At 35.0% G+C, this 19,541-nt stretch overlaps 1 protein-coding gene across 3 annotated transcripts; it reads right to left on the bottom strand.

The window, feature by feature from the left end:
* Positions 1 to 1,762: 1,762 nt before the first annotated feature.
* On the bottom strand, positions 1,763 to 19,167 carry LOC138324022 (SAFB-like transcription modulator). 3 transcript variants are annotated; one of them, XM_069269004.1, is made up of 17 exons: positions 19,093 to 19,167; positions 17,284 to 17,415; positions 16,662 to 16,733; positions 16,375 to 16,420; positions 14,730 to 15,267; positions 13,906 to 13,946; positions 13,404 to 13,486; positions 12,767 to 12,913; positions 12,028 to 12,082; positions 10,841 to 10,948; positions 9,780 to 10,222; positions 9,146 to 9,306; positions 8,639 to 8,767; positions 8,289 to 8,405; positions 6,052 to 6,237; positions 5,543 to 5,685; positions 1,763 to 4,204 (listed from the first exon to the last, which is right to left on the bottom strand). In XM_069269004.1, exons 1-17 carry the CDS (start codon positions 19,123 to 19,125, stop codon positions 3,981 to 3,983), a joined length of 2,658 nt encoding a protein of 885 aa, XP_069125105.1. In that variant the 5' UTR covers positions 19,126 to 19,167; the 3' UTR covers positions 1,763 to 3,980. The 3 variants fall into 3 exon arrangements, with proteins under 3 accessions (XP_069125105.1, XP_069125103.1, XP_069125104.1); XM_069269002.1 differs by lacking the exon at positions 8,289 to 8,405 and adding an exon at positions 7,813 to 7,929; XM_069269003.1 differs by lacking the exon at positions 8,289 to 8,405 and adding an exon at positions 7,813 to 7,929 and having other exon boundaries at positions 14,739 to 15,267.
* Between the last annotated feature and the right edge of the window lie 374 nt (positions 19,168 to 19,541).

Genomic DNA, 19,541 nt, shown 5'->3' with positions numbered 1-19,541 from the left:
GTATGGTGACTTGTTCATAACAATTCACTGTCGGCTCCCACAATTTGTACAAGGTACATTGGTGAACCTATATTCGATTTTTCTAAAAAAAATTGCTTATATAATAGGAGAAAAAGTAATAATATAAGCAAGTTTAGCGGACTTCATTGATATCGGCAATAAGACGCAAGAAGGATATTAGTTTAGAAGATAAGCCACGAGCGAGGATGGGTCTCGTGAACCATAGTTAGGTATTTCACTTACCAGTACCTCACTTCCAACATGTCATAAACCCATAAGTTACAGATGTGGGGTATTCGTTCGTGACAAAAGAGATCCCAGATTATCCACCATGAACTATGATTGTCAAAAGTAAACAAGGATCTTTTCTTTGCTTTTTTTGGGGGGTTAAATCCAAGGTGGCAACGTGTCAGCCATCTTATATTCCAATCGCTCTCAAAATGCAATGTGTAAAACGAGGCAACAAGAGGAACCTACAATTGCATACATACATGTACATGTAATTTGAAAGAGGTCTCTTCAGTACTTTCGGAGAAATAGCGGTTACAAACTTCATTTGTCTGTCTGTCGCCAATTTTGTTCATCAAGCACTCAATGGAAAGATAAATTATTTCTCTTTAAGGTAAGATATCCGTCAATGATGTATAGAACCCATTTATTAAAATAATCACGGTTTAAAAAAAAATAGGTCCGTTTTTCTCGACCGCCGAGTTCATACCCTTGATACTATAATATATATATATATGTATACTGTTAGTTTAAAAAAAATCGTGCCAGGTCCCTGTGCATAGAACGAGGTCAATTTAATTCATTTCAGCATGAAAAATGGCAATGTCATTAATTTGAAACAAACTCTGTATCCATTTCATAATTCATCAACTGTTGTTGTCATCATTGGCCATGGTGGCTGATTCTTTAAGATGTTCTGACATATTACCACAAGTTCTCCATTTCTAGGATGGTGTTTGAATCCTATTGGGCAGTTGGCAGGTGCGAACCACTGGTCCCTGGATTTTCTTGCACCAACAAATCTGGTACATGCTTAAATGACCCTGGCTGATAATATAATGTTAAAACAATCATTTTACTTGGCCTAATACGTACACAAAAAGATGTGTAAAATGTTATGAGTACCAGTATGCAACCTTTCACAATATGACTCAATGCTGAACTACAGATAAATCCATGTCATCTTAACAATTATAACTAAACAAACATGTGTTTTTTTATATAGTTTATTTCATTCATTTAGACTCTGACAGTAGAATTGATTGATATTATTATGTAATTACATAATATGTCAATGTTTCAAGTGAATAAAATGTTTAACTTGTAATTTAATCCTACAATTTGGAGTTGCCATTATGATATGAATTTTATATGTTGAATTTGAAAACTTTCATCTTTATTTTAATGTATGAGCACTGAACGTGCATGTTGAAATCGAGTGAAAAATCTCCCCGTAGTAATCGTAAAATACTTATTGCATGTACAAAGAATTTGAGCTTATTTTTCTTGTTAAAATGTTACCATAATCAAACTTCAATGATGAACAGATGCCACCATCTGAAGTTTGTGCTTGCAAAATATTACCCTGATCAAAACGCCTATCCTTGGGAGAATACAATTTTCCATTGATAATACACTTCAGTTTCAGTAGTTTCATCCAAGGCAGAAAACTAACTTTCAAGGTATGTATAAAGAGCTCTATTGAAATACAAGTACAGGTAGACAAACGATGTTCATGCTTAACACTTTACCATGAAGTCAAATTAACCATGACTGATTGTGATCGAATGGAAAACCTTGAAGTTATAACTAGGCTTATATTATTCACAGTAATTCAAAATTTGTGAATCCTACGTGCTCCTTAATTTCAAATGAATTACATTACCAGTCCACAAGCAATCATATTCATTTCCATCAATCATACTGAAATCTGGATTATTTAAAAAGAACCTTATTTTCTTTTCGTTCTCTGGAGAAAATTTCAAGGTTTCACAGTTATTCATTTTGCTATTTCACAAACCATAAATTTTCAAGAGATTCAATCTTCAAACATTTCACAGTACAAAATTATGAATATATGTTAACTCGATCACCCCTGAAGACACATTTGGGCTCTCCTAAATCAAAGAATAGACCAGTCCATTGTGGAATTTCAGGGGTGAATAAGTTAATCTCAATTCTGTCTACACATAGCAAACCTGAAAATACATGTTTTTAACAAAACATATTATTGACAATAATTGTTTTACAGTTTACATGAACACAACAACTTCAAGGACTCAATAAGCACCAGGTATAATAGTAATTCCTTTATCATATGTATACACCATTGCAGTTAAAATATAGCTTTAAAATTTAATTGGACATGATTAAATATGCAAATGTGACATGTTTAAGCCAACATTTTTATAAAACGCACAGTATGCCATAACCTAGATCATTAATCATAATTATGAGATCTGTTCAACAAAAATCTGATTAAAATCAAAGTGCAACGTATAAATCAATATTTCCTCACGATACACGCTTTAACCAAGGACGTATATGAGAAGGATAAGTCACACTGAGTTTTAGGCAAAGACAGCGCAGGCGCTTTTGTGTTTGTGCACTGACCGTGACGTTGGGCGACGACTGATTTCCTTTGATATCCGCCGCCGCAGCCTTTGATGTAGCATGGGGGTGCGAGGGTTACCGTCTTACTTTCTGAAGCGTGCTGCCATTTCATGAGCGGTCGTATTTTTTTAACGATAGTTTAAGACATTTCTTCTAAATCTTCCGTCTTTAAAGCAAGTTATAAACGTTGTGAAATTTAATTTACTTTACATTGGTGTTTCGTTTGACTCGATAAGACAAGTATTTGTTGAGAAAAACGGTTTTTATTCCCGGTTCACAAGCGTCTCGCGTGGTGTTTAGTAGTGTAAAGAGACAGACACGAATCCTTCTCACTTATAAATCCTTGCTTTAACAAGTTTTTGCTTTCTATAAATTACAACCCTTCCCACACTTTATGAAATGAAAGCAAACTACAAAACGACTCTGTATGTGCGGATGTCCTTTCTCTCTTTTACACAAAAACTGTGTTTATCATTATAAATTATGTACAATTTAACTGTGTATACAAGTCACGATCCAAAAAGGGATGAATTAATTATCACACATTACTAAAACGCTATAAAGATCATTATAATGCAAATTACATTTAAAACAAGTTCAAAGTTAAGTTATAAAGTTCAGTTTATTTCTGGGTCAGGATTAATATGCATAACCCTCTATACCAGACTTGAAATAATAGTAATTAAATTTCTTCAGTTAATTTTCATAAATATGTATGAAAAAAGTTGTATACATGCTTTGTACACGTAGCTATAAGAAAAATTTGTTCCTTTAGATCTCTGCTGTATATTTTAAGAATATAAATCAAATGTAGTCTTATCTATTTTTCTGAATATTTACCCTACAGTGAGAGTCCTCAAGGTTCATTTACTTTATTTCTATTGAATTTTAATTCATAAACTACAAAGAAAGAAGAAATTCCAACTTGAGATAAAAGTGAATGGAGTTGTGAAGCCAGATATTAAAGCACTTGAACTTCAGCATGATCCTAAAGAATTCAGAAACCAAATGTGTACAGAAAAATCTTCTAATCTGTTTTTTAGAAGTCTCAAGTTCTAATCACTATTAAAGAACTGTATGAAATTGAAAGACCTGACAAAGATGTAGAAATTCTGCAGCTATGCATTATCTCTGAGAAATTAAAGGTTTGAGAAATTCTCAACGCTATGCATTATCTATGAGACACATAATCCTTGAGAAACATTCTCGAACCATGAATTGTCTATGGGAAATATGAAGCTTGAGAAAATATCTGTCCTCAAAATGTTTTAACCAAGTAGACATTGAATATTTTTTAAACAAATACATGATGAAAACTGAGACAATTACAAACATACAGTACAAATATTAAATGTGAATTAGTATCGTCTCATGTTATGATTCATGCCCATGTGAGTATTCATTTGTAGAGATCCGTGCTGCCCAGCAATCACCCGCTGGCCTCCTACCATTACATTCGACTGCTGCATGTTGGATACATAGCCTCCTGTCCCCATATTGGAGGAGAGTCCTGAGCTGGACTGGGCCCCACTCCCCCAGTGACTAGATTGGTGCGACACATTACGGGCGGCTGGTACAGCACCTGGTCAAAAACAAACGATTTGGGTATATTAGTTTTTACTATAGTCAAACATGTCTATGAAGATCACTAGAAGTGTCAAGAAACAAGAGGCCCAGAGGGCCTGTATCGCTCACCTGGTTTGTAATGCCAAGTAATGTTCTGAATACAGGTTCATTGTTTCTTTTCTGAAGGAATGAGAATATATACCTCTAATTCCCCTATTGGGCCCCGCCCCTCCTGCCCCTGGGGGGTCAGAGCCAAAATTTACACAAGTTCTGTTCCCCTTTTCCCAAGGATGTTTGTGGCCAAATTTGGTTACAATCCATGCAGAACTCTATGACTAATAGCGATTTATAGGATTTACCTCTATTTCCCCTATTGGGCCCCGCCTCTCCTGCCCCCGGGGGGTCAGAGCCAAAATTTATACAAGTTCTGTTCCCCTTCCCCCAAGGATGTTTGTGGCCAAATTTGGTTACATTCCATGAAGAACTCTAGGACAAGTAGTGATTTAAAGGATTTACCTCTATTTCCCCTATTGGGCCCCACCCCTCCTGCCCCTGGGGGGTCAGAGCCAAAATTTATACAAACTCTGTTCTTATTCCCCCAAGGATGTTTGTGGCCAAATTTGGTTACATTCCATGCAGACTAGTAGTGATTTAAAGGATTTACCTCTATTTCCCCTATTGGGCCCCACCCCTCCTGCCCCCGGGGGGTCAGAGCCAAAATTTATACAAGTTCTGTTCCCCTTCCCCCAAGGATGTTTGTGGCCAAATTTGGTTACATTCCATGCAGAACTCTAGGACTAGTAGCGATTTAAAGGAAATGTTGACGGACAGACGGACGCCGACGGACGCCGACGGACGACGGACGACGGACGCCGCGCCATGACATAAGCTCACCGGCCCTTCGGGCCAGGTGAGCTAAAAATGTTCTTTTTATAGCCAAAAGGTCTTTAATATACATCGGTCAAATTTTGTTGCAAATGAATATTTAGTACCCTGAGAAAGTGGTCTTCTTAAGGTCTTTAAACAGACAAATTTGATATTTTTACTTATCAATTTTTTTTTAGAAATTTTGCTTCATATTTGAAGGTTTCTGAAAAGTGTTAACCTCAATAACTTACGGGTTTTAAGAAAGTGGTTTATCTATATATTTGAGTGTTTGAGGTATCATCTCATCCCCTCTGAAATTTATAATGGACTGATCTAGTCTTTGATTTAGAAGAGTCTAAATGTGTTTTCAGGGATGAATGAGTTAATGTTTCTCGATGATTAAAAACAAATGATGAAAAGGTAATTTCACACAATATTGTTAATTAAACGATTTTTTAAATTTCCTAACAATAGATCATTTGGATACCTCTATCCATTTTCCTGTCCCCTCGGTTGTCAAACGTATTCCTCTGAGGTCGTCGATCCATGTCCCGGCCTCTCTCACCTTCCCTGTACCGCGTTGAATCGGCATCTCTCCCACGTACATTATCTCTAGTTCTATCATTAAATCTGAAAATTCAACATTTTAACAATGTTTATAAAAGACATTTCAACCCAGTATTGATTCTCTGTTCAAAAAGAAAAAAAATCAAATTATTTGTGTGTCTTTGAAAAACTATTAAAATTAATTTTTAGCATAAAAGATATATTTCATACAAGAAATTGAAGCATGTTCAAGCATGATGCTTGTATTTTTCAATATAAAAGATTTATTTTTTAATATAAAAAATATTTTTATACAAGAAATCAAGAATGTTTAAATTTAAACATGTATGCTTATTTAATACAAAATGTGTTTCTATTACTAAATGAAAATTAAGTGACAGCGAATCCAAACTCTATAAATTTTTTTCCCACTTTTTACTGAATTCTTACCTATCAAATCTATCATCATTTCTATCGTCTCTAAGACCACGAGGAGCATCCCTGTCACGTACGTCTGCTCTGCTGAACTCTTTTCTGTTAAATCTGTCAGTGCGTCTGTTGTCAAAGGCGTCCCTTTCAAGGCGTGTATCATCATATCGTGTTGGTCGTATATCTCTGGCATCAACATCTCTGTATCTGTTGAAAATGTAATATTTAGAGGTTATTATATGACAATTTCGATATTGCAACCTGTATCAGCCTTAGGCCACCATATCAGCCCAGTATCTTTATAAAATTGGTTTATACATTTACATGTTATTTTGAAATTGAAAAACTTCTCCACTGTCCAACTTATTGTCTGTACCGGAAATCAGATCAAGGCGACAACACTAAATTCTGGAGTGAAAAACCCAGATGAGGTGACATCATACCTTAATATCAGCCCTGGCACTGATATGACGGCGCAGACAGCACTAGTATTACATGGACAAAATATTCATTATCAGCGTGCCCCATTACGTACCGGTGTACGTGATTCACGCATCAAAAGTAATATGCACGTACACAAATTGGAAGCAGAGGGTACACTGCACGTACGATAAAATGGGAGTAAAAGCTAATAAAATGGGTGTAAAAACTGAAAACAGTTGTTATATATAATTTATATATTGAAACTGTCGGAAGAAATGACGAGACAATATCGTCCAGATCTTTCTGTAAGCTGGTTGCTACTGGCGATTTCCCTGCATTTTGATTGGCTGATCATGACGACCCATCGATCTAGGTTATTTCATAACCTGAATAATGTTTCGCTATTTGATTATGGGCGCTATCACACACTAAAGATCGTAAGGCGTAACACCAGTGGTGTTTACTTGTCCGATGTTGTAAACATGGAGCCGTCTAAAAAGTGTACGATTAGCTATTTCTTTGCGAGTCCTTCTATCACCAAAAGAAAATCCCTGAATGAAACATTGTCTGAAAACGTAGATCAATGTAAGAAACAAGTAAAAAAGTTCCAACCCCAGTGTTTATAATGATTTGATTGGAAACAGTTAACACTATTTAAGTTCTTTAAAATCTACAGCTTTGAGCCTTTCAATGTCATTTTTTGCAGCATGATATCCGACGAATTGGAATTAGAAATGAAAGTAAAATTGCTCTTATGTCACCCAAGGAGTCGATAATTGAATATACTTAAATGTGTCATTGTGTTATGATCAAAGCTTGATGAAATGCTTCATATTTGTTAAAATTTTGCTTGTACCCTAAGATTTATGCTTGTACCCCTCAAATTTTCTGAGGAGGGGTACACTTAACCTCTGATGAGAGAAAGTCAGGGGGCACGCTGCATTATCAAAGACAAAAGTGTGATGAAGCATAAATACTGTTCCTATATACTTTAACCTAAACATATCCTAACAACAGCAGTATGACTGTAGACTATGTATAATCTTCCTTGCTTTTATTTTCTTATATTCAGTTTTGGTAACATATACATACAATACAGTGAAATCTGCCTTAGCGACCACCTCTGTATAAAGAGACCTGCTTATCAAGATTTCCTTTTTCTAAATGACCGATTTCAACACAACTCAACCTGTCTATAAAGACCAACTGGCTAAAAAGACTATTTATCCTATATCCTTTGGGTAGTCTAAATAGATAGGTTGACTGTAGCTTATTCATCGAAACTTGATACAAAAAATGCTTGCCAATATTTTGACTCTACAAGTATTTAGCAGATTTCTGTCCTGCAGAAATACATACCGATCTCTCTGAAATGAATCTGTAGACATTAAAGACCTCTTGTTGTCTAACCAGTCATCTTCTATAGACCGTTCAAACATACGCTTTAATGCCCTTCTGTCTCTTTCCTCCTCCAACCTGTAAAATCAAGATTGTGGGGTGAAAATTTTGCCTTTTCCTCTTTGATATTTCTTTGCAGGTAGAAATTTCATCGTCAATTTTTAACAGTAATACATATTATATGTACGCCATATAGTTGGTTATCGCTTATACTTGTCACACTTTCCATTGTATTCGCAATTATTCAAAGTTTGTGGAAATTAACTTGACTGTGAATATAGTGAAATCAAATCCCCCACAGAGAATAACAACTATACAGCATTTTAACAAATCAATGATAACTGTAGCTTATTCATCGAAACTTGATACAAAAAATGCTTGCCAATATTTTGACTCTACAAGTATTTAGCAGATTTCTGTCCTGCAGAAATACATACCGATCTCTCTGAAATGAATCTGTAGACATTAAAGACCTCTTGTTGTCTAACCAGTCATCTTCTATAGACCGTTCAAACATACGCTTTAATGCCCTTCTGTCCCTTTCCTCCTCCAACCTGTAAAATCAAGATTGTGGGGTGAAAATTTTGCCTTTTCTCTTTGACAATTCTTTGCAGGTAGAAATTTCATGATAACTTGTGCACCTGGAATCAAAACGTCATACTGTTCAGTTTTCAGATCTTTCTAAACTGCATTGATATATATCTATCTTTTAAAAAAAAAAATTTTCGCCAAATATTGGATCACTAATAACAGCAACATATGACAAACACTTGAAATAATAATATACCGTAGTCGTTCTAGTCGCAGCCTTTCTGTCCTTTCTCTGTCCTGTTTGTCCCTTTCTAGCTGTTCCAAACGTAAAAATTCTCGTCTCTGCGCTGCAAGTCTCTCTCTTTCCAACCGCTGCCTCTCTCTCCTGGATAGTCAAGGTCAAAATTGTATTTTCATTTTATAAAAGATATTTAGATAGACTAGCTAGGATTATCAGGAGACAGAAATCTTTTGTTAAATCAAAGAGAGCTCCCAATCTAATACAGAAATTGAGTAGGACTTGTTTTTTTCAAGACTTATATTTAAACTTTGCAGAAGCCATACGGATGTTGTTTTTAGAAAATCGAAAAATTTGAAAGATAATAACATTACATAGCACCCATTTTCTCATCATCTGTGTTTGTGTTTAACTAAAACAAATTCTAAATACATCCCTCTTAACATTTCATGGTAAATTTGGTGAAAAAAAATTTCTAAATTGTTTCTCATCATAGTTCCGTTATATAACATCTGACAATCTTACCTAAGCTTTTCTCGCTCCCTTGATAATTTCAGTGATTCCATTCTTTGTCTGATGTGAATGTCTTTTTGTCGTTTCTTCTCCTGATAGATCTCTTTCCTCTTAAGATCTTCTTGTATTGACTTTCTTTTCTTAAGCTTTTCCCATTCTTTTATTTTTTCTTCCTGTTTTAATAAAGAATACACACTTGTTCTATCAATATGTATCTATTACCTTTGATATTTTATGAATTTATATTTTTCATATCGGATCTATTGAATAAAAGAATATTACTTTCCACACATGTTTTGTACTCTTTCTACTTAAGGATAATGTAAACCATCTTATATTCTTTATTTTTTAGATTCTATGCATGATAATTATTTCAAGGTGATTTCAATTTGGGTTTTATAGTCATGTATGTTCATATTCAAGATTATGGACAATGTATGAGCTCGAAAAAAAAGAGAAATAATCAAGATGTCATCATAACCTATAACCAAAAAGCATAATTAAAATAAAATAAAAACATCAGTTTGACATATCTACCCCTACCTCTATACATAATTTGAACAGTATGGCAAGGAATAGGTAATACTATATCGCTGATGTCTTGATAGGTGCACAGAAATTAATTGAAAGAATACATATAACATACCTTCATTCTATGAAATGGTACAATTTTCTTCTTGTCTGAACTTTTAGACTCTGAAGTGGATTTCTCCTCATCACTTTTCTTTTCTGTTCCCTCAGCTGCTGCCTCCGTTTCAGTTTTCTCCTCTGTACCTTCAGCCTCCGTACTTTCCTTCGCTGCACCTTCCACAGTCTCACCTTCCTTCTCTGATTTCTCTGCAGTGCTTGCCTCCTCAGGTTTATCCTTTTCAGTTTTAGTGCTGGGGGCTTTCTTGTCACTTTCCTTCTTCTCTGTTGATTTGCGTGACTTGTCTCGAGAGCTGGAGGGTCGATGGTGCGAGGATGAGTGAGTGCGAGACGATCGATACCTTGAGGAATAACTGGAGCGACTATAGTGCGATGTACTTGGCCTCCCACTGGACGATACTCTATGACCAGACCTGTCTCTGTTCGACCGGCTCCTGTCACCTTCAAAGAACATGAAGGATAATCAATGTTTATGTTTGTATATCAGTACATTATTATTTTTCCTTCTTTTATAAAACTGTTGATTTTCCATAAGTTGTTTTCCCATTTGTCCTATCATCAAAGTATAACCTCTAAATGAGCAGACCTATTTCAAATTCGATTCTTAATGAATAACTAGCTATTGTAACATGGCAGGGGAAGGGGCATAAACCAACAGAGCTGTCACCCATCTGAGACCAGGTCGCACTTGATATTGGTTAACTACGACACAGATACCAACACTCATCCGCACAGCTACAAATGCTAGCTAATGAACTATGAGACTGAAATACCTATATATAAAGATAATGTCACAATAGTAAGCAAAGCGAATTTCAAACAGCTGACTAAATCAAGTTACTTGAATTTCTTTGTGAACTGTCATTGGTTAAGCTAGCAAACCTGAATTCCAAACAGCAGATCTAAATAACTTGAACTTCTCCATTAGCTGTTATGGGTTGATCTAGGCCTGCCAGCAAAACCTGAATTTCAAACAACTAACTGAAGTTACCTGAATTTCTCTGTGAGTTGTCTAGGGTTGAGCTAGCAAACTTAAATTTGACTTTATATATTAGTTACCTGAACTTCTCCGTGAGCTGTCATGGGTCGATCTAGGCCTGTAAGATCTTCGTTCAGTTATCTTTCTCTTGTCTTGTTCTTTCTTATCCCCACTCTCAGTCTTTTTATCTGTAGAAGGAAATAAATAATATCTATCTACATTCTCAAAAATTAGTGCCAAATTACAAAAATTTATAGGTGACTTGAAAACAGCATTAAATGTTATTTTGATTGCAAGCAAAGTAAACATTAAGTTTTAAACTACAGTATAACTTGTCTAATATCGGATGTGAACGGGACCAGTCTATTTGTTCGGTAACCTTATCATAATATGTTCACATGGAAATCATCAGAAGAATTTTTTTTATTACAGCACAAACATTTATTCTCACATATGTACATGGTAGAACACAGAATTCTATCCTAGGTTTTCTTGGTTTCTGAGGTGTACATGTACAATCCATTTCTCTCGGTGCGCTACATTCAAATGAACTCTCAGAAGTTATGTGTATGTTTTATTGTTAGAATTGACCTTGAAAAGTATTCACAAATGCAAAGTACATGTAACAAAACTGTCCAATGAAAAGGGAAAAGTTGTCACTATCTAGCCCTTTGTATACCGGTACAGGTAAATCCCCTTAGATGCCTCATGATCAGTCCCATGTTGTGAAAACATTGCTGCCGGTTTGCCCAAGTTAATTTTACAAAGAAAGGTATAGTAACATTGCCTAGACAGTTCCGGTTTTCAGAGTAGAGAGTTTCCGGATTATGCAGGTTTTGTGTACTATAGTTTATTAAGAAATTTACCAGGACCAAACTAATTAATGGGTATAGACAAGTTTCCAGTTTACACAGGGTTCAGTTTAGACAAGTTATACTGCATCAAAATATTGCTAATGCATATTTAAATCATGACAATACATTTTGTCTGTCCTTGCATACACTGCAGTTTTAATAGATTCATCAGAGTCAATGGGAATAAGTCCCGTACCATGTGATACCCAAAAACGTTTGTGTAGGACTAGTATCTCCAATGGTGATGAAATGTAACTATTTTCCGCTGATATAAATTTACGCGGGACATCATCTTTTGACGTCATTTCATTACCAATGGAAACAATATTCCTGCAAAAACTTTATCGGGTATCCGTGGTACGTGAATTGTTCGTATCTAATTAGTTCAAGAATAGTTGTTTTTTGACAATTACCTGTGTTTTTATCATCAGACTTTCTTGTGTTGTTCTTTTTAGGTTCTTTCTTAGTCTGAAAAGAAAGTTGTTTGAAATATAGCAAGAAACATTAAGAATTAAACATGTTCAAGAGGTTTATTAAAATGCTGTTTTATTAACTGGGTTTGGGTTTAGTTAGTTTGTCATATTAACAGCCAGGGTTATGTAAGGACTTTCCAGGTTTGTTGGTGGAGGCAACCGGGGTACCCGGAGAAAAACCACCAACCTGAGGTCAGTACCTGGCAACCGTTTACTTAATTTAGGTCTATAATCATTCAATTATTGTCATTTAAAAGACTAATGATAAACAGGAAATATAACATCCATAGATGATCTGAGCTTTACGTATACTGAATCTACAAAATCCTAATCTGATCAGAAACATATTTTCATTTTACTATTCGTAGGTGACCTAGAATTAGAACTTCACACGATGACAATCTTTCTGAAGACTTTTTGTAATAACTCATTCACTTGATAAGATACATTTAAACCCTTCTAAATCAAAGTCCATTCTGAAATTTTAGAAGTGAATGAATTAATACCTATGTAAACTAATTCAACTGAAACACTACTTGAAGTGGATTTTGGGGGTCTGAACCAGTTTTAAATTCAGTAGAACCCTACTTATGTATTATATTAAGGTCATTTCGCCCAAGGTAGCTTTTATGTATCCCACAGCTAACAGCGTATTATTTTTCAAAGCTGAATCACTTACCACTTGTATGACATGTTTCCCCTGCATTTTTATCCCATTCAGATGTGTCACACAGTCTGAAGCTTCCTTTGATGTTGACATGGTCACAAAACCGTAACACTTGGCGCCACAGACTTTGGAGCTAGCCAGAACTTTGGTCACCATCACCTGAAGAAATGACAACAATAAAATTGTAACCAGGCAAACAAGAATCGTACCTCTATGGCAAATTAATACTCATCTCGCTACTCCTTATTTCAGACCATGGCAACCAAATGTTCCAATGGCAACTGTTATTAAAGCATGTGATGTGTTAAATTATAGGCATCCATACGTTACAAGAATTGACCAAAGTTTGAAAACGAAATTGCTTCAAAAGCTCATGAGTTATTTACCATTTCACAAAACCTGGTTGACCAAAATTTCGCTGAAAAGAAAACCTGCATGCACATCTCACATAGTTCCATTTGGAAGACATTTTACTGGATTACCCTTTCATATACCAACTACACTTTAATTGACCTTTGATAGAAGTTTTCATGCAATAAAATCTGAATTATGGAAACCAGAATTTCCAGGGTTGAAGCTACCTTAACGATAAAATGTTGTAGAACTGATTATCATTAAGAGATATATAAATCTATTGACTCAAGCTCACCTTTCCATGTTTGCTGAATAATGTCTTGAGGTCAGCTGCCTTTGTTGTAGGTGGTAGGCCACTCACCCATAGATTCCGTGTCTCTGAAATCACAAAAATGTTTTATTATAGTTCTTGATATAAAAACACATTCAGATACTTAGTTTTTCAGACATTCTCTCATCCATTAATCACCAAATCCTATACAAAATATTGGAGATAATTAAGCTTTAATAATTCAATGAAACAAAGAATTTACACCATATTTGTTTGACCAAATAAGTGCCCCCCCATCCCTATAAGTACCCCTTTTTGAGGCATAATTTTTACTGACCTTGAATTAAATGCAGACTGAAAACATGTATCTTGAATTCTTTTGCATATTGATTGATGGCTTACTGCTCAATAAATGTATGAAAGACTAGTACATATTTGGTTCTATTAAGAGCTTCCTTATCTTTTCAACTGGGTGCGTTTTGGGTCATATGTGGTAGTACAAAACAAGAAAGCAGAAATAACTCACCAGTAACTTTTCCAGTGGTCTTGTTTTCTGACGGCTTTGAACTGGAACAAAACAAGGAAGAAAATCAGTAAAGTGGTTTAATTCAATCATATATGCCCTCTGATCCAAAGACACACAACACACATGGACACACATTTATTCTACAGTGTTATCAGTTCTATTTCTGTTAGTTAGCATTGAATAAAGGAGAGAAGAATTAAAGTAGGATTCTTGAAAGTTAGAAGTGAAATTATAATACTGTAATTAACTCAGTTTATATTAGTACAATCAGCATAACACAAGACATCAGACAAGAGATGGTTTGGAATCAAACTGAAGATCATGGACAGATATTGAAAAAATAATATGTTTTAAAGCGAAGTATTACAGGCGGTATATGTAATTGTGGTATTAAGTATCGTTGAATGAATTGTAGAAAAATTTTTAGTTCAAATTTGGTTAAGATTTCATGATTTCTTGAATTAAAATATTGGATTTATATGTAGAACATGCCTTCTTGAATGATGTTTTCATCTAAGAAAATAGGTAGAATGTGTTGTGTTGGAGTGAGGTTTAGAAATTGTTTTACTGGAATCAGAATTTGTTTTCCACACTTACACAACAAGATTTGAAATTTCAGGGCACAATGCATCATGATTAAAAGTGACACAAAGTCTCCTATTGTAAATCAGATGAGTGGAAATCTCATGAATTCAGAAATTTGGAAGAAATTAAATTGTTTAACTACCACGCCTGAAATAAAACATAAAATTACACAAAATTTTAAATGCAAATATACCAAAGCTTGACATACTAACAGCAACAAGAAATGGTGGAATACAAACCAAACCGACCTCTTGGAATCGGACTGAGATTTGTTGTTGTCTTCTTTCTTCGCTTCTTTATCGTTACTAGAGTCGGTTTTGTTTGAGGGTGCGGCAGTATTGTCTTGTGATGTAGCACTATTTACAGGATCACTTTCTTCCGTGGACTGTTTCTTCTCGTCACTACCACTTGTCTCCATCTCACTGTTACCCTTCTCTCCTTCCTGATCGGCAGAAACACTTATTGACTCCTTCTGGGAGGTGAGAAGATCAGCGTCTAAGTCATTCTGAGGATCTTCTACCTGCAGAACGTCACTTTCTTCTGCAATGTCTTCTGAAGTTTCAGCTATGTTCACTTCAGCTGTGTTCTTAGTTTTATCAACCTGCTGAGGTGTTGTCTCCTCGATAAGGTTTTCAACTTCTTTCACTTCACTAACAGTTGCTTCAGTAGAATTGGTAACCGCATTGTCTGTGACGTCTGCTGTTGCTTTGTCCTTCGCTTGGTCGTCATTGTCTGCACCAGCATCATCAACATTACACGGAGCTGTGTCAACATGTGCTAGAGAAATTCAAATCACGACATAATACAGCACATCATCAAAAGCATCATAATATCAAATACGACTCATCTTTCTTTACGTCATCAATAGAAGAGATTAAGCTAAATGTATGAATATCAATAAAGTTAAGAAATTATTCAATAAATAAGTGGATAGATTCCCAAACAACATTTGATGAATAAACTCAAGCTGCAAATACTGGACAACTTCATCAGCGTTCGTCCTCATCCAGTAATCAGTAGGAAAACTTGGCAAAGTTTTCGTCATCTCATTTCATGAGGCGCTTGCAGGCAGCTACAAATACCATCTCACAAAAGGATTATTCTCCAAGGCGTCATCTACAGGTCTTTTTTAGCTCCTGTTACCTCTACGACCATTCCAGTAGGGGATTGGGAAAGCATTGAAGTTTGCTGTTAATTTCTATCAAAGCGATAGATGTCTATCAAAGGATAGAGATTTGTGAAAATTTCAACAACAAAAGAAATTGTATAATGTGCTTTAATAAATCTATCTTTAGGCATAATGTATCGGAACATTTACTAAACTATTATGATGTCAAAACGATCAGTCCTTGTATATTTCTCTTTGTTTGATAAAAGGGTTTCCGAAAAATTTGGTCATTAGAAGTTTCCAGAAGATAAATCAAGCACATTATCACTTCGTTTGATGTGGGATGTAAACTTAATCAGCACAACAGCTCAGAACAAGAACATCAGTTAATAAATTTATGTTATCAGAAATAATTTAGGTATATGTGTATTAAACAATAGTATTCAATTTCATATCTAAATTTTAATTTTATTTTTTTAACAAACATTTTCAACTTTAGCTGATTTTCACTGCCCTAAAATCAATGGATATTGGCAGTCCTGCACTAGAAGTATTCACACTTTCAAAATTTAAATCTAACAATTGAATTCACCATCTCCTGTACCATTTTGATATTGATATTTTGTTCTTGTTCTGAGACTTTGTACTTTTTATAAATTGACCAAGTTTACATTCCACATTTCCTTTCACCAGTAATTGTATTATAGTTTCAAACTATTAAAACCAATTCACATCAGAATCAACAAATAAGTACCGACATCTAAGTTTAGCTTTACCTTCTAAATCAGGTTCTTCTTTGGAATGAATGCCGTCTACTTCCACCTGCAACGCAAAACATTCACATGAAGTGCATATATATGGTATATAAAGTTTTCCCTCTGTAAATTGGGAGCATATGTTAGTTATAAATAAATCTTAGCGTACTTGATCATCCCTATAACTTATTCACCCCTGAAGAAACATTGAGCTCTTTTAAATCAAAGACTAGACTAGTCCAATATGAAATCGCAGTGAATGAGTTAAAATATTAAAATAAACTTACTCACTCCACTTCTATACCTACCATGTCTTCGTTTATTTCGATGAACTCTTCCAGGTCATCTTGGAAAAACTCATTTTCTTGATTATCTTCTTCCTGTTAAATATATAATCAAATTTAATAGATTTGTATGTCTATAAGAGATCCTAGAGAGATCTTTGTGCCAACCATTGAAAGATCTTTGTCAGTCAATGGAAGCTTTTCCATTATTTACCCACTTTAGTGGAAATACTGATTACAAAAAAGGGAAACTTGAGCCTGCATAGCAGCACCACAAATTGTCAAAGTTTATCTGTCCACTATGCATCATGTGTTCCAAATAGATTTACAGAACTAAGGACCAATCAGAGTCTTGAACTGTCATTATTCAATTATTTCTCAATTGCATGTGTTGAAGCTAGGTGTAACCCGCACATCTACGATGGATGCCCAACAATACTGTGCAGCTCATCCAGTTGACTCTTGACTTTTAGTAGTTTCAGAAGTCATATAACCATTTTCAGAAATCTAAAGAGTAAAAGCATATGACAAATAGCCATGTCCTTTACAACCAAGAATCAAATAACATTGTTGAGAGGCAAAAACAAAACATTCTGTACTCTCAGGGATCTACTGCTTGCCTTCTTGTTCAGAATCCAGGTATTACCTGTGCAGGATCTGCAGTGACCTGGTCCACGACCTCCATATCCCCATACATAAGGTCGAGTAAGGAATCCTCATCTGCTCCATTGCCTGCCTCACCTTCTGGGGCCTCAGGAGATGTTGTGTCTACAACCTCCTGAAATTAATGCCGATTGAAAAAATATTCAATTGGAATTCAAATACGAAACATAAACACACAAATCTGATTTTTTAACATTTTATTGTTATTATTATGAATTGTCAATTTTCTAGTTTAACCATCTAATTGTAATGCAGTATTTTATTTTCACATAATCCTGCATTTGGATTAATATATAAATTACTAAAATCAGGTTGGGGAAAACCACTAACTTGCGTATTATACGCAAACTGGTGTATTATAACCCAATTGGATTATGGATTTGTTATTAAATATAGCGCGTCACCAACCTGTGAAATGAATAGAAATAACAACACAAATGTTTCATGTCTTTTATCTTTTTGATACAGTCATTGTTTATATCCAGATATTAATGCCTGACTTGTAGTTTGGCCCTAAATGGCCTTAGCTGTCGATGGACCGTATAACTCAAACAAACAAACGTTTCGCCCTAAAATTTAGTTGTAGGGCGAAACGACCTGTCATCGGCACCGTGGTCAATAATCCAATAATATTAGATCACGATATTGAGAAACTTCTGATGTGCAATATCGAGATCTAATGCCCGAACCCTATACGAGTCTTCGCAAGTTCCGCCCTCGAATTAGAGCGGAACTTTGACGCTTAATTACCAAGTGAAAAACTTACCAGAATGTCAAAAAACATGTATAGCGTGAATCATTAGTTATCCATGAACACATCCTGGTATAAGAAGAGGTATGACATAACATTAATCCACGGAATAATCACACATTTAAGAGCTGACCCATAGCATCGCTGTATAATCTAGGTTAATTCCTATTCAAATTTTCGTCACTTCCGGTTTATCAAATTATAGTATGGTGTATCAAATGGAAAGATAATATTAATAGTGGTAACCAAGGTTGTTTATATGCACGGAAACAAGTATTTTTTATTAGTACTGATTGATTCTGGAAATATTTAAATAAATTAATGCATTTTTGTCGAAATACTGCAAAATATTTCATAGATAATGATACTTTTACTTTCCGTCACCATTCCGTAATTTGTAACAACCGAGTAAAAATGGCGACCGGGTAGACTTACAAATAGTGGTGGGGGTATAGAAATGTCTAAATTCGGTATAACAGTGCAATAGTGACGTTTTGAATTTTGGATTTAACATGATTTGGGATAATTCTTTCAGGATATAAAAGGTTAGTGTAAACACAACTTGAAATTTTGAATTTATATCGAGCCCATTTCTGCGCCGTGTGAATCCTGCCTCGATTGTTAGAGGTTAGACACGACGTAATGATCAAAAGTGTCTCGTCGTGCTATACCTCTAACATTGTTGGAGTACGTGGTCAACAGCTTTCTATGGACCATAAGAGTCCTGTGATCGATTTCTAGAGGTAGCAAGAATCGTATTTTTATACTAGTCAATGTATAAAGTACAAAAAAAGAAATGCAATAATTTGATTTGTATGAAACATGATAATATTATGATTGAGAGATGTCAGCACAAATAGTCATCAATCACCCGCCATTGTAGATTTAGGTTAAACTAAACCATGGCCTTCCGGGCGAAGCAAACCACATTGGAGAAATCTCTACATCATAGAGTGACACATTTATTTTTCCGCATGAAAACTTTTGTACTTATCGATAACGCCGGAGCGTCAAATTGTTATCATTTCAACATAAACGTACCAAATCATCCATCTGCAAGTCTTCGTCGGCCATTTTGTCTCTCGCTTGAGTGCGCAATCGATTGAAGGTTTTCGATTGGTTAGATTTTGGGACGTACTAATTACCGGACCGGAAATGGTAATTTATACACTTATTGGACTTTTCCCAAGATAATTAGTTTTAAAGCGAATCGGTTGAACATTTTTTTATTAAAAACAACAGCATTTTGTAACTAATTTAACAAGAATTGTCATGGAGGTTCGCCCTATTAAAAATATAACGGATCGCTTTAACTTATTTTGGTCAAACCATTTTGATCAAGGGGGTTGTTGATTTTATTTACAATATCTTTTCGGTCGTCATGACTTATAAAATAACTAATGGAATACAGCACAATCAATTTTGTAAAAAACTAGAGTACCTTTCATGTGTTTATATTTCTATCATAATCAAAAATATTAATTTCTTGG

This window comes from Argopecten irradians, chromosome 5, assembly GCF_041381155.1.
Source record: "Argopecten irradians isolate NY chromosome 5, Ai_NY, whole genome shotgun sequence".
Lineage (NCBI taxonomy): Eukaryota > Metazoa > Mollusca > Bivalvia > Pectinida > Pectinidae > Argopecten > Argopecten irradians.
The sequence above is the reverse complement of the archived record's forward strand: the minus strand, read 5'-3'. Positions and strand labels throughout refer to the sequence as shown.